Raw genomic sequence first — 15,636 nt, forward strand, 5'->3', positions numbered from 1 at the left:
AGCCAATCACAATATGTAACTAGTTTGTGGGGGCGTATTGAGACAAACTCTCCTTAATTAAGACGCAGTTAAACAGAAACAACCTGCACAGCTACCAAATAGAGATGATGATAAATCCAAACCACCGGATCAATAAGGACAAGCATGATAAGTGTGATAAGTATCAGAGTAGCAGATAGTACATGCATGATAAACATTAGAAGATATTGTTTGGTGTTGGATATGCGATAAAATCTTGTAACATTGATCAATTCTTGATAAAGTTGTGTAACAGATCGAACAAAGTTATGTACAACATCCAAACAGTTATATTAATATATAGATATATACTTTGGCTTTCTATCAGAGTGTGGAAGCCAAACACATTTTTACTCCAGCCTTTGTTCTTTTAGGCCCTATATATGTTCATATTCTCCCAGACAGATTTTGTGGAGGATGAGTCATTGATATATATTTCAACGCATTTCACTTTATCTCTGCTTACATGATGTTCATATCCAATCCATTCCATCAATAATGACCTCATCTAATTTGGCTCCCTCATCCAAACCTCACTTTCAAACCACAAGGAAATTGAACAGCCATTACCCACTGAATAGTTTATATTCATTCAGGCTAAATTCACTACAAAAATACTGACAATTGGACGCGTGTCTACAGTACCGGTTACTGTAGACACGCGTCCAATTTGACACGTGTATTAAATAAACGTGTCAAACTGTTATTTTTTTCCAAATATAATTTTTTTTAATTGAATAGAATTTCAACAATTGGACACGCGTATTTAATACGCGTGTCCAATTGGACGCGTGTATTTAATACGCGTGTCCAATTGGACATGTGTATTAAATACACGTGTCAAAATATTATTTTTTTTTAAATATTATTTTTTTTAATTAAATAGAATTTTAACAATTGGGGACGTGTATTTAAATACACGTCCCGAATTGGTGTAGGTAGGCGCGCGGGAATTATCCCGCGCCCACCTGATGAGCATTCTTAATTTAAGTTTCAAAAAGAATTTTTTTTTTTTTTTTTTTTTTTTTTTTTTTTTTTTTTTTTATACACTCTCGTTCGCTCTCTCTCTCTCTCTGCGTGCTCTCACTATTCTTTCTCTCTCTCTCACTGTATAGCTCTCTCTCACTCTCTCTGTATCGCTCTCTCTCACTCTCTCTGTACCACCGGCCAGCTTCCTGACCATCGCTCTCTCTGTCTCTGTCTCTCACCTCTATGTCTCTGTCTCTCGCTCTCCGTCAACACTGGACCACCGGCTAGCTTCCTGACCACCGCGTGGTCGGCCTTCCCTCCAGCCAGCTTCTCGACCATCGCTCTCTCTGTCTCTATCTCTCGCCTCTCTGTCTCTGTCTCTCGCTCTCTCTCACTCTCTCGCTCTCTGTCTCTCGCTCTCCGTCAACACTGGACCACCGGCCAGCTTCCCGACCACCGCGTGGCCTTCCCTCCGCCCTTCCCGACGTCACTTGCTCGCTCTCTCTCTCTCTCTCTCTCTCGCTCTCTCTGTCTCTGTCTCTCTTGCTCTCTCTGTCTCTGTCTCTCGCTCTATCTCTGTCTCTCTCGCTCTCTCTGTCTCTCTCTCTCTCTCTCTCTCGTCAATACCGGACCACCGGCTAGTTCTAAGTGGACGACGAGTTGGTTCTGCATGTGTTTCGTATAGCAATATTCAATATTTTTGATTTTGGCAATATTTTAAATAACAGACATGTTCTTTTCTGCTTTTTTTTAAAGCAATATTTTTGATTTTGGTAACATGTATTCTTAACACGTATCAAGAAAAATATATAATATTTATTTATATATATATATATATATATATATACACACACATTTAGCCACGTGTATGTATACACGTGGCTAACAATTTGAAATTTTTTTTTAAAAAAATCGGTTTGACACGTGTATGAAAATACACGTGTCAAAATGTGCAGTTAATGACGTCCACATCTGACACGCGTCTCACCCGTGTCAAAATGCACGTGTCAAACTGTTTGACACGTGTACGACACTGTACACGTGTCAAACTGCACATGGCAATTTGAAGTGATTTTTGTAGTGATTTGTCATGACTTTCAAAAATTTCTTTCCAGGCCCAAGAAAAGTCACCATTGTGCTTCATCCCCAAAAGATTAATTTCTGCCTTTGATGACATATATAGGTTCTGCTTAGCTAGATGGATTGGTCATCATCAATGCAGAGATGCCGAAGGTACGTGCGTGTTTGAGCTAGCAGAGCAGCCCTATTCCAGGCTTCTATCCTTTCGATTCCCAGCCCTTCTTTACTGCTTGCCTGCGACCCAAGGTCCCAATTTAATAGCTTAATTAGTACTGGCTTTGAATTATTATTATTATTTTTCTGATAGTTACTTAGATCTGGATTTAATAGACAAATTATCCCAACCAATCATCGGATTCTCTTCGAAATAATCAAGTCAACACTGCCAAGTATTATATTGGAACGCATTTAATTTTGAACCGTGATACATATATATATATATGAGTTGAGTTAGGCATGACAACTTCAACAAGTTACACCATAATAAATAAATAAATAAATATATATATATATATACACAAAATTTCACTGAACTTGCACGTGATTTGAAGTAATACCTCAAAGTTAAAATTTTCTCAATTGAGGCTATTGTACTTCTATTTTTTTGGCAATGTCTCATATCCGTTAGAATTTAGTGTTAAATCCTAATGGAGGCTTTAGAAACTACAAAAATACTTGTAATTTTTTTTTTTTAAAGAAAAAAAATATTAAGAATTGACCCGAGATCACCTGCTTACCCACGCTGGGTCATAAGAGGACCTAGTACTAAAAAAACCAAAAAACAGGGTTTTCTCTCAACTCTCTCTTTTCTTGCAGACATCAGTGTTCTCATCGGTGCCGGGGAGGGAGGCCTGCCTCCTTTCCCCTGGCTTTGTTTTTGTCCCTTAGTCCTCTTGGACTAAGGTTTTGGTTCCTCCTGAGTTTTCTTAGTAGAGGCTAGCTTTCTCCCAGCTATTAAGGCTGAGGAGTTGTTGTTCCCCTAGCCTTTCATGGCTATGGTGGTTTGTTTGTGTTTTTTCTTTTCTCCTTTTCTTCCTCTTAGCAGGAAGGCTCAAAAGTTTGTGTTCTAGCTTGGGATTGTGGCGGGTTTCGTGTCTTTTTCGGAGGTTTTTGGCCGGATTTGTTCAAAATTTGGTCTTCATCTTTGGTGCCAGATCTACACTCCTCCGGTGTTTATTTCATGACACGCGCCCCCCAGCGGCGTTCACCGTCGTCGTCCGCTCCAGCGGCTGGAAGCTCAGGCCACGGCGGTTCTCGGTTCCCGGCGCGTGGTCGACACGCGCCAGAAGGTCTGTCGCTCTTCGGCGTGCGTGTTGGCCATGTTCTACCTTTTCTGGCCGTGCACGGCGTTGGTTGGGGTCACCGGTGGTTGTTCCTCTGCTGGGTGATACCGGGGACGACGCGTGTCCTCCACGCGCCGCCGTATCCGGCGGATTCTGCCATTGTCTTCTGCCGGAAGCTGCTTTGGGTGTTTCTGTTTTCTGTGTATATTCCCTTGTGTCCACTGCGAATCACAGCTTGTCTATTTGTAATGCACAAATGTTCATGGGCTTATTTGGTGTCTGGGTAGACTAGGCCAATCCTCTTATGTGGATTGTTTGGGCTTTAATTGTAAAGAGGTATTTTATTTGGAGTCATTGTAATATTTGTGGATTGTAATTAGGCAACTGCTTCAAGTCAGACTTGGTTCTGACTTAAGGTTTAGGGGTTCTTGTACCTCTATCCTTGTACTTGCCCTTGGGGCGTTTCAGAAATATATGATAGCAAATGCTATCTTGTTCAAAAAAAAAAAAGAGGACCTAGTAGTAGCCCTAGTGGGTCACTCCTTTTTTTGAATTTTTTTATTTAAAAAATTATTATTATTTTTAATTTTTAATTTGTAATTAAGGGTAAATTTGAAATGTTATAAATTTTTTAAAAATATAAAGATCATTTCACTAATTTTGCTATCTGATTTAATGTCAAACCCTAACGCAGGAGACATTGCAAAAAATTAAAATTAAATTCAATAACCTAATTAATTAAGACTTTTTGAATTTTAAATGAATAATTTCAAAATACGTGGAAGTTTGGAGGCTCGATGTCATATTCGTGGTATTAGATAGTTCTCCTCGCACACTCTTGGGGGCCTAAATAAACCTGAAGAAAGCAATTCCTTAAGCTATGTCAAAACTCATGGCCGCCAGTAATTCTAATCTTGTGGATTACTCCTTCCTGTTTTTGATTTGGATTGTTTCAAATCTCATGGTGCGTTTCTTGATCAAAACATGCACCAACTCTCGCGCCACAGTTCGGAACCCACCAACCCCACTAGCTCTACCAATTCTGGGTCACCTTCATCTTCTAAGCAAGAAATTACCAGAGTCATTCGAAAGCTTAGCTCGATGCTATGGCCCGCTCATGCAGATACGTGTTGGCGGAACAACTTTTGTTGTCGCTTCCACTGCCGCTGTCGCAAAAGACATGTTGAAAACACACGATAGCGAGTTTGCGTCAAGGTGTGAATTTGGTCCGACGGAATATAACATATACAGTGGAGCAGGTTTTATTACAGGCCCTAATGGTAGCTATTGGCGGTTCATGAAAAAGCTATGCATGACCAAGCTGTTTGCCGGCCCTCAGCTAGACCGGTTCAACCATATCCGAGAGCAAGAGAATACAAATCTCCTAAAATCGCTACTGAAGAGATCTAGAGAAGAGGAGGCGTGCGATTTATCTACGGAGTTGACGACCTTGACGAATAACTTGATCTGTAGAATGGCTCTGAGCAAGAGATGTTCCGACAACGCCACCGGAGCCAAGGAAGTCCGGACGTTGGTTCTGGAAATTACGGGGCTTGGGGCAAAATTGGGTGTTTATGAAGTGTTTGGTCCTTTGAAGAAACTTGACATCTTTGGAAATGGGAAAAAGCTCGTGGAGGGGCTATGGCGGTATGATCGGTTTATGGAGCAGATCATGAAGGACTACGAGGACGACATGGTAGGCGGCGAAGGGAAAGAAGGGGCAGATCTGATGAGTATTGTGTTGGAGGCTTATAAAGATACAAATGCGGAAGTGAAGCTAACAAGAAAGCAGATCAAGTTTTTCTTCACTTTATTTATTTATTTATTTTTTTTTGAGAAATTTCACAAAAAAAACCCAATAAACTTCCACTCGATTTGAATAAAAAAACTCTCAATTGCACCTCTTAATATTTAAATCAAACGGCTGAGTGGTCACCTTGTGACCCACAGGCTAGAGACCCTCAATTTTTTTTTTTTTTTTTTTAATTATTATTATTAAATAAATAAAAAAAAATTTCATCCTTCTCATAAAAAGGATTAGAATTTAACATCAAACTCTAACGAAGAAGGGAAATATTGTATTAAATTAAAGTTCGAGTGATGAAATTGAGAGTCTTTAAACTTTAAGGTAATTTCAAAAAGAGCGATAGAAAGTGGGTTTTGTAAAGTTTCATTTTTTTTTGGATAAATAAAAAGAGTTTTTCTTGACATGCATGGCAATTGGCAATTAAATCTATTACACAGCTGACTGGTACGGTTGAAAAGTACTTATCGGTAGGTTAAACTATATTTTTTGTCATACAAATTAATATAAGGTAGTTTCTCATCTGATCTTGGACTTTATAATTGTCGTATTCTCTTGAAAATTTAAATTTGAACTAATTTAATCATTCCATACAAATTGATAATATTGCTAGCTAGCTAATACAGACATAGATAACGTGCATTGCTTGGCAAAGTTCCAAAAAAACAACATCATGATTCATGAATTTCTGTAACAACATTTTAATTTAGTGGACAGGCCGTGGACTACATTATTGGAAATTAATAATGTTTAAAAGATAACGTAAGAATCTCTTTTTAAATTTAAGACCGACATTCAAAATTGTCCTACTTCTTAGAAACCAAATTGTAATATAGCATCAGAAAGAAAATTTATTAGTTACTACTACGTTAAAATTTTGTTTTGTTTGGTTTTGTTTTTTTTTTTTTTTTTTAACATTTTGTTTTCTCTTTTCAAAATAAAAAAATTAACTAATTAACATCTCAAATACAAAACACTCTCAATTAAGAATACAAAAACAATTTTTGTTATGAAAGTAAAATTCTACAACATGTAGAAGACGTTGATATAACTTGCATTAGTTTATCTTAGAGTAATCGTAGATTAATTAAATAAAAATAGTTATAGTACTTATCTATTTAAGTCAGTCTTTTTTAATTATTTGTAGTATTATGGTGCAGAAGTTCTTTAGTAGTAGGTTTCTCTAAGTAATTTATTTGTATTATGAGTTTATCTTAGGGTAGAGGTAAGAGTTCATCTCCGGTTTTATGTTTCTGTAATTCTCTTATTTATATCCGTGAGTGATTAATAAAAAGTAAGCAAAATTAATCACAAATATTGTATTTGAAAAGGTCTAGGTTCCTTAGCCTCAGAACCTATTAAATTATCTCGTTGCGTGTTCGAAAAATTATTCATGTAACAATTTTCACATTTATATTACATTAGAACACTTTCAAATTAATATATATAAACCAGCTCTTAAAAGCGACATGTGTTCTTTAAGCTATTAAGAAATTGAAAAATATATAAAATATATTTATTTAAGTAAAATTTTTTATGTGATATTCATGTTTGTTAATGCTTTTATTTCCGGTTCTAAAAATATAAAATGCTTTTAAAAACTGTTTTGCTTTTATGTCACGTTAAACTAAACCCAAAAACACACGCAAACAAATTAATATACGTACGTAACTTTCTGCTAATTAATTAGTTCCTAAATTTTTTATATCCACCCATGCATGGCCATTATGTGTTGACAGGAACTATTTATGGCAAGCATTGATACTTTATCAGCAGCCATACAATGGACCATGGCCGAGCTCATCAACCATCCCCAAGTATTCAAGAAGCTTAGAGAGGAGATCCACACGGTTGTGGGGTCCAGCAGGCTAGTCAAAGAATCGGACGTCCCAAACCTCCCTTACTTGCAAGCGATTGTGAAGGAATCCCTAAGACTACATCCTCCACCACTCATCCACAGAGAAAGCACCAAGGACTGCAAGATCAACGGCTTTGATATAAAGGCTAAGACTAAAATGGTGATCAATGCCTACGCCATCATGCGGGACCCGGACTATTGGAATGACCCGGGAGAGTTTGTACCGGAGAGATTTTTGGTCAACTCCAATGATAATCTCCGCAGTCAACATCGGATGGAAATCAAGGATCCCGATTTTAATTACCTTCCGTTTGGAGGTGGAAGGAGAGGATGCTTTGGTGCGACGCATGCATTACTGGTGACGCATGTGACAGTTGGAGCCTTGACCCAATGTTTTGATTGGAAAGTCAAAGATGGGGAGAAGATAGATGTACACGTAGGGTCAGGATTTTCCGGGCCAATGGAGCTTCCTCTTGTGTGTTATCCAATTACTCGTTTTGATCCATTTGAGGCAAAGGCAACCATGAAATTTCCTTCAAATGGATCTTAATTAGTTTGAGCATACTGCTGATCAGTTATGTGCGATAAATTCATCCTAGTCTTTCAAGGTGTTTTCTGGAGTATTAGCCGATCCAGGCAATAATATTTGTGGTTTTTAGTAATAATACAAGCTTCTTTTTTTTTTTTTTTTTTTTTTTAATCTTTCTTTCTTTCTTTTGTTTTGTTTTCTAGACTAAATACAATTTTTGTATCCAACAATGAAGCAATTTGTGAAATACAGTATAAGCTGATATTGCACGACTAAGGCTTCGTTTGTTTGACCATAAAATATTTTCTGAATTTTTAGGTATTCGGTGCAAGTTGTGCAATAAAAAATGACGGTTAACAAAAATCATTTTCAGTTTGGCTGAAAAAATTTCTATATTTTTTGGAAAATGATTTATGGTTTTTAAAACCGTAAATCATTTTCTGAATTTAAACATTTCATTCTTGCATGCACGTTTGTGGAAATTCGCCACCGCCGGCCATTGGAGTTTGTTAGTAGCCTGAATCTGTCTTCGAATATCTTCGAATTTCGGGATCCGGTATTCAAAATTCGGCCACTACTGTGCCAGATTTCGGCTAGTTGGAGGCCGGAATCTAGCATAGTTGCCAGATTCCAGCAACATTCACGGGAATTCGGCTTGTTGTGCCAGATTTCGGCCACCATTGCTGGAATCTCGTTGCCAGTCATTTTTTGCCGTCGGTATTTTTTTGTACGATCTAAACACCGAAAAATATTTTACATTGAGACAAACGTAGTATAAAACTAAGGAAATACAGTTGAAGTTCAAAATTGAAATACAAAAGAAAGATAACAAATGATTTCTGAAATATAAAGGAAAACAAACTAGCTAGCTATTTGATACAATTAATTACCAGATACAAAAGCAACCGTTATCAGAGCAAGTGATATATATATATATATCCTGGCCCTCACCACAAACGGTTGGAAAAAAAAATTGGAAGCTTAAAGTTGACCAAAGACTAAAACATGTCATGTGGAAAATCATCTGGAAATGCCTCCCTACTAGATCTACTACTCTAGCACCTTTAATTTCCTCAATTTTTTAGGATGAATCTTGCTCATATTGCTCTCTTAATTGTGACTCTTCGATCCGTTGTCTCCCTTACTTTCCACCTTGGTAGAGTAGTTTGAATGATGTCTCCTTGGCCTTTGAATACTTTAAGCCTCACATGACTAAATATGATTGACTGGATTAAGATCGATCGTTATTAGACCTTCAAAATTTCTGAACCATATATATATGCAGTCGAATCCTCTGATCATCACGTCCAATTAACTTTTTGCTGCAAATTCATTTGATCTAATCTGGATGGCTAGAAACAACTAAGTGCAGAATGGCTCCAATCCAAACCCTTTGCTCCTCTCCAAACAAAGAAACTCCCCTACCAAAGCCCACCTCAAAGCCTGAAAAAGCCTCATGCCAATTAAAAACTTTCCCTCTACCACTCCGCCACCTCAAACTAAATTTTGACGTAGCCATTAGCAACACATCCTCTGCCTTTGCAGCCATATAATTGGGTCATTCTTATGACCCTACTAAAAGAGTGGCTCTCTCACACTACAAAAAATAAATAGGGATTTAGTATCGTTTGGATTATTTTTTGCTTACAAAAACCACACCTCACCACCAATTGAAAAATTGCATGCCCCATTATTTTTGATACTTTTGGTCTCCTCGGCTCTTTTGACAGCTGGATTGCTATCAAGATTGGCAGGAGTGCGAACCAACGTACTCACAACATTGCTCACTAGACTGCTGCCACCCCAGCTTGACTGGTAGCTTTCTCACTTATTTGTATTCCTTATTAATTAGATGTCCCACTTGTTAGTGGCAAAGATCCACATTTTTTGATTGGCCGTGTGTTTTGTACATTGTAATGTTTCTGGTTTGTTTTTGTTATGTACTATTTCATCTATTAATTAAAAAAAAATAGTGTAATTAACGTAAAAATAATTTGTGACAATGAAAAAGATTGAGATAAGATGAAGCTTTTGTTATATACCTTTGAGGTTCTTCCAATCCTATAGACGATTGCGGATGGCTGCTAGCTAGCATCACTTCCCTCCCAATCGCAATCATCTCATTTATATAACATTCAATGTCGTCATCATATGTAGTAGAAAAGAGTTTAATGTGTACGTAGAAATTTTACATTTGAGAAAAGTACGAAAGCTTTCTAGCTAACGAATTAATTTGTACTTTTTTAAAGTCTAGTGAATATTTGATTAAGCTTTCTAATGAATTAAATTTGTTTGTTTTTGTTTTGTTTTGTTTTGTTTTGTTTTTTTTTTTTTTTTTTTTTGTCTTTTTTCTCTGACGCATGATCTATTATATAGTTTCGATAAAAATGTACGACCAAATATATTATGTATTATAATTTTTTTTTAAAACCTACAGATAGTGATCAATTAATTAAATTCCTTTTAAAGCCTACTGATAGTGAGATACGTACTAAAGAAGGAACAATTAAAAGTTGTTTAATCGAAACTTATGCATAATTGTTATGCTGTCAAATCCATTCATATATATATATATAATAATGAGAAATGTTATTTAGCATTATCCTAATTAACATTCACAGTTGAGGTGTCATGCTTAATCTAAGCTTACATCAATCTTAATTAAAAAGAAAAGAAAAGAAAAAATTTAGGGGTGAATAAAACATTTCACGTCAGCTAGCTTAATTAAATATTAATGTTACGCTAAATAGCATTCTCTATATATATATATATATAATAAATGCAAGAGATGAGTTTAGTGTCATTCTCTTGCCCATCTAGCTTTTATATATCTCTTTTGCAAATCTATTATTAAGCTCTAGATGTATTTGGTTGACATCTGACAAATATTAAGTTGTATGCATGTGGTTCCCTTAATTGATATATATATTAGAGAAATGATTGTTGTGCAATTCTTGACATAACTCCAACAACTTTTTTTCAAGCTAATAATTGGATATGTTTTCTTACATGTGAGTCCTACATATTCAATGGTTGATTTTTTTAAAAAAAGAAAAAGTTGTTAGAGTTGTACAGAAGTTATAAATATATCATATCTCTATAAATCAATTGTAGTTCTTAATGAAATAAATGTACAAACCATTTCATAACATATATTGGAGCGTGTACTTATTCTATAATATTGACATTGAAATCTCAACCAACCTTTAAATTAGTTATTGTTAAAAAAAAAAAAAAATACAATGATTAGTTGTGACTACTATATTAGCATTACGAGATAATTAATTGTGAAATAAAAATATGGTATAAAGCATTCTTCGAAAAAGAAAAAAAAAACAAATATAAAAATAATGAATTCACCAAATATTTAAAGGACATAAATTTCCTATAAACTGGTTTGTAGGAAATTTTCTACAAATCAACTTTTAATAGTGATATGTGTCCATTGCATGTGATAAACGCAATTTGTATCTATATTTAAACACCGTACCTTGTAAAATTAATAGGAGGAGATTTTAACAAATCTGCTATAAATAAGAAAAATGATAACTGATCATCGGCTATATATAACATTATATGTAACAGCCAATCAAATTTGACGATCAGGTAAATTTTACGTTCTCTTTTACAACGACCTCTTTGATATTAAGAGCAAGAAAATACATACTTTGATTTGAGATGAAATGAAGTGCGAGGTGTATAAATAGAGTAATGTAATTAATTAATGTAAATCTTTACAGCATATATCGTCCCAATGTTGAGAGATTTGATTGGTTTTTCATTTTCAGTACTTAATTAGTTTATTGATCCTGTGCATCATGTGTATATCCCACTAGAGACCAATATTACAATATTCATGCATGTGATGTGTCTACTAATCATGTGATGTGACAATTTAACTTTGAAAAAATAAAGACTCCTTTGTGTGTGTGATTAACCAACCAACCAAAATATAAAATGCAGAAAGTAAATAATACAGATATTTTTATATGAAGTGAAAACTGTTTGTACCAAAGAGAAAAATTACTCCGGGACAGCCAAACTCAAAAAATTTACTATTTAGAAGAAAAAACTAGTTACAAAGTAGTCGTACTCACATACCTCTCATGATGTAGTCGTACCATTAATTTTGACACATACCTATACGTAAACGTTTTTCAACCAGACCTCATGTATACAGTACTAAAGGATTGCTTAAGGGCTGTAAAAAAATATGTTTTTATATTTTTGCTAATAAATAAAAAACTGTCTTAAAAAATGAGGGGTCTTTTGGCAACATTTTTTAAGACAGTTTTTTATTTATTAGCAAAAATATAGAAACATATTTTTTTACAGCCCTTAAGCAATCCTTTAGTACTGTATACTAGGATGCGTCTCCTTTTCATGATACAACAGCATATGATGTGCACGATTCACCCCAAAACAAAAACAGTACCTCATGCATGATGCAATTAGCAAATAATTTTCAGATCCAGTAGTCCCCCCACCCCCACGAAATATTCTCAATTATATATATATATATATATATATATATATATATATATATATATATATATATATATATATATATATATATATATATATATATATATTTTTTTTTTTTTTTTCTTTTATAAGCACCTCTCTTGAAATTAACCAGTACCGGCTAACACTCACCATTTTTCAAACATTTAACCATGCCTGATTTCCAATACTATCTTCTACTTCTCCTCGTCTGGCTCGCCACCATCTTGGTCCGAAACTTCTTCCTCACTAAAACCAAAAAAGCTCGTCTTCCTCCTAGCCCACGAGCCCTACCGATCATCGGACACCTCCACCTCCTTAGCCGAATTCCTCACCAAGCTCTTCACAAACTCTCAAACCAACATGGACCGTTGATATACTTGCTCTTCGGCTCCAAACCGTGTGTCATTGTTTCCTCCCCGGAAATGGCTAGAGAGTGCCTCAAAACCCAGGAAACATGTTTCTTAAACCGCCCGAAAATGACCAACATAGACTACCTTACCTACGGCTCCGCTGATTTTGTCTTGGCACCTTATGGACAATACTGGAAGTTCATGAAAAAGCTTTGCATGACCGAACTTCTCGGCGGTCGGACACTTGAGCAGAATATCTCGGTTAGGGGGGAAGAAATAAAGCAGTTCTTACAGCTATTACTCGACAAAGCCAACGCCAATGAGGCAGTCGATGTCGGAGCAGAGCTTATAAGGTTAACGAATAACATAATATCGAGGATGGCGCTGAGAACAAGGTGTTCGGAGAAGGAAGATGAAGCCGAGGAGGTGGGGAAGTTGGTGAAAGAGATGTGTGAGCTTGCTGGCAAAGCTAATGTGTCGGAAATGATTTGGTTTTGTAAGAATCTTGACTTGCAAGGATTTGGAAAACGGCTTAAGGATGTTCGCGGTAGGTATGACGCTCTGATGGAGAGGATAATGAAGGAACACGAAGAGGCGAGGAAGAAGAAGAAGGAGATGGGTGATGGAGGTGATGGGATAAAAGATGTGCTTGATATTTTACTTGATATATACGAAGATGAAAGCTCGGAGATAAGAATGACCAGAGAAAACATCAAGGGCTTCATTATGGTATAAACTTCTCTATCTTCTCACACGAACGCACGAACAGAAACAAAATAAAAACGCATGTTTATTTTTATCATAACAATAAAATTGATTTATCTTAATTTGCTCCCCGGCCTGCGCGCATCTGCCTAAGAGTTTCTTAAGAAAATGACGATATATAGTCAACATTTTTTTAAATAATAACACTAGTAATTATAATAATGTTTTGATGCATGATGAGAAATAAATAATTGAGTTTTTTATTTTTTTATTTTTTTTTATTTAGGGTATTAGTATTTAATTTTTGCCTAAATTCAATTAGGGATTAATCAAATTAGTAATAATGAGCATGGCCTAAAATTAGTCAAATTAAGGTTATGTTTAGGGTATAGAGTTTGTATGGAATTGTGTTGAAAAATCGAACTTTGTCCTAACAAAAAAAAAAAAAAAAAACTCATTTTTAAGCTTGCAAAAGGTAGTTTTGGCCTTTTTTTATTTATTTATTTATTTATTTTTATTTTTATTTTTCAATCAAGCCGAAAAAAAAAAATCTTAAAAAAATAAAATGTGCCTTTTAAGTTTTTTTTTACCAAATTGACTCATTTTTACTTGGCATAACTTTTTATGTACTAAAAATACTTTTTAGACCCTTAACACAATTCCAAAGAGACTCTTAATAGGGGTTAGTCATTGAGTCTATTTAAGTAAAGTACTATTGTACTCCAATGGAGACAAAATTGATGAATAATTAAACAAATTTTGTTTGATGTGTGACTCCCCTAAATTCATCTTCTCTTTAGGTTGTGTGACTAGCTCATTCCATTTTCTATATTTTTTTAGTTCTTTTTCCAAATTTCTTTTTCTTATACAATTCCCATTGTTATTTAGCAAGACGCTGAACTAACGTAGAATTTGAGCTTTAAATTATTTGTTATGTTCTTCCCGTATCTTCGCTACCAAAAAAACGATGTTTAGTACGTGTTGTTAGGGTTAGTGTTGCTTGTACCAAACGACACTAAATAACATCTTTTGAATATTAAAGGACATTAAAAAAAAAAATTTAATATAATTTCATTTGGGACTTTAAACGGCACTAAATTTTAATTTTAATTTTTTTTTTCCAAATTATAGTTTAGTGTCATTTTTCACTGTTCAAATGACACTAAACTGTTAGTCGTTTGAACAGTAACGAATTTAATTAGCGCTGTTTCCTGACCCTATGTTTAGTGTCATTTCGTAACCGATACTATTCAAATAACACTAATTGAAAAGTGTCGTTTATTCGGTCATAAACGACTCTAAACCCTTTATTTATTTTTTGTAGTGCCTAGATCATATATATATATATATATATATATAATATCGAAATGTATCATGTAGAATATGTTTGGAGCTGGGACAGACACATCCGCTGTGACAACGGAATGGGCAATTTCTGAGCTAATTAATCACCCACATGTGATGGCTAAAGCGAGGAAAGAGATCGATATAGTAATCGGAAAGAAGAGAGTAGTAGAGGAGTCGGATATTGCTAACCTTCCCTACATCCAAGCTATAGTGAAGGAAACACTGAGGCTTCACCCAACTGGCCCATTAGTTGTAAGAGAGTGTACAGAAGATTGTATGGTTGCCGGTTACGAAATTCTGGCAAAAACCCGACTGTTTGTTAATGTGTGGGCTATTGGAAGGGACCCGAACCACTGGGAGAACCCGCTGGAGTTCTGGCCAGAGAGGTTTCTTGACAAAGAGGGGGATGGAAAAAGCCAGTTAGATGTGAGGGGGCAACACTTCCATCTGCTGCCGTTTGGAAGTGGAAGAAGAAGTTGCCCTGGAGCAACGCTGGCAATGCAAGTTGTTCAAACAACCCTAGCTTCTATGGTTCAGTGCTTTGAATGGAAGGTTGGGGATGGAGATCAGTATAGTGTGGACATGGAAGAGGGGCCAGGAATATCCCTTCCCCGCGCTCATCCGCTGGTTTGTATCCCTGTGGCTAGGCTCACTGCATTTCCATCAATTAATTAATCGCCTATATGCTTCCTATATAAACTGTCTCACGTTTACTGTTTAAATTATCGAAAATTCCCTTTGATTGTAAATATTCCTAGGTCTAGGTGCATGCTGTGAGTACTCTTTTATTTTCCGTACGTTTTCTTATTTTATTTTATTTATTATTATAAAAAATAATAAGTTTCCCGTTGATTGTAAATGATGTATGATAGTAAGTTTCACAATTGTAAGAATTGTTGCATTGTTATCTTATTTTTTGGTTACCCATATGTCTACCTACCGACTTTTCAAGAGAAGCTTCCATTTGCACTGAACATGATTATCTAAAATAGCATGGACACATAAAATACTAAAACATCTATAGATGTATATATGGTACCTTCCTGATGGATGTTAATTAATATATACTACCCTCAAAGCGTTCCTACATGCATGGCTTAATGACTTCCTTGATCACCATAATATATCAGAGAAATATTTTACCTTTTTTTTTTTTTTTTTTTTTTTTTTTTTTTTTTTTTCTGTCC

At 35.4% G+C, this 15,636-nt stretch overlaps 2 protein-coding genes across 2 annotated transcripts; both read left to right on the forward strand.

Annotated features, from left to right (window-relative positions):
- Positions 1–4,160: 4,160 nt before the first annotated feature.
- LOC133874270 (3,9-dihydroxypterocarpan 6A-monooxygenase-like) lies at positions 4,161–7,699 on the forward strand. Its single transcript, XM_062312151.1, has 2 exons — positions 4,161–5,158; positions 6,892–7,699. The coding sequence occupies exons 1-2, from the start codon at positions 4,231–4,233 to the stop codon at positions 7,560–7,562; spliced, it is 1,599 nt and encodes a 532-aa protein (XP_062168135.1). The 5' UTR covers positions 4,161–4,230; the 3' UTR covers positions 7,563–7,699.
- Positions 7,700–12,171: 4,472 nt separating this feature from the next.
- LOC133874220 (cytochrome P450 93A2) lies at positions 12,172–15,308 on the forward strand. Its single transcript, XM_062312088.1, has 2 exons — positions 12,172–13,126; positions 14,483–15,308. The coding sequence occupies exons 1-2, from the start codon at positions 12,218–12,220 to the stop codon at positions 15,122–15,124; spliced, it is 1,551 nt and encodes a 516-aa protein (XP_062168072.1). The 5' UTR covers positions 12,172–12,217; the 3' UTR covers positions 15,125–15,308.
- The last annotated feature ends 328 nt before the right edge of the window (positions 15,309–15,636 follow it).

The sequence above is a fragment of the Alnus glutinosa genome, chromosome 7 (genome assembly GCF_958979055.1).
Source record: "Alnus glutinosa chromosome 7, dhAlnGlut1.1, whole genome shotgun sequence".
Lineage (NCBI taxonomy): Eukaryota > Viridiplantae > Streptophyta > Magnoliopsida > Fagales > Betulaceae > Alnus > Alnus glutinosa.

Bases quoted from the DNA above. Each gene is read 5' to 3' on its own strand.
- LOC133874270 (XM_062312151.1), top strand. From the start codon at position 4,231: ATGTCAAAACTCATGGCCGCCAGTAATTCTAATCTTGTGGATTACTCC. The intron at 5,159-6,891 runs CTTTATTTATTT...TTATGTGTTGAC, and splicing joins GCAGATCAAGTTTTTCTTCA to AGGAACTATTTATGGCAAGC.
- LOC133874220 (XM_062312088.1), top strand. From the start codon at position 12,218: ATGCCTGATTTCCAATACTATCTTCTACTTCTCCTCGTCTGGCTCGCC. The intron at 13,127-14,482 runs GTATAAACTTCT...TGTATCATGTAG, and splicing joins ACATCAAGGGCTTCATTATG to AATATGTTTGGAGCTGGGAC.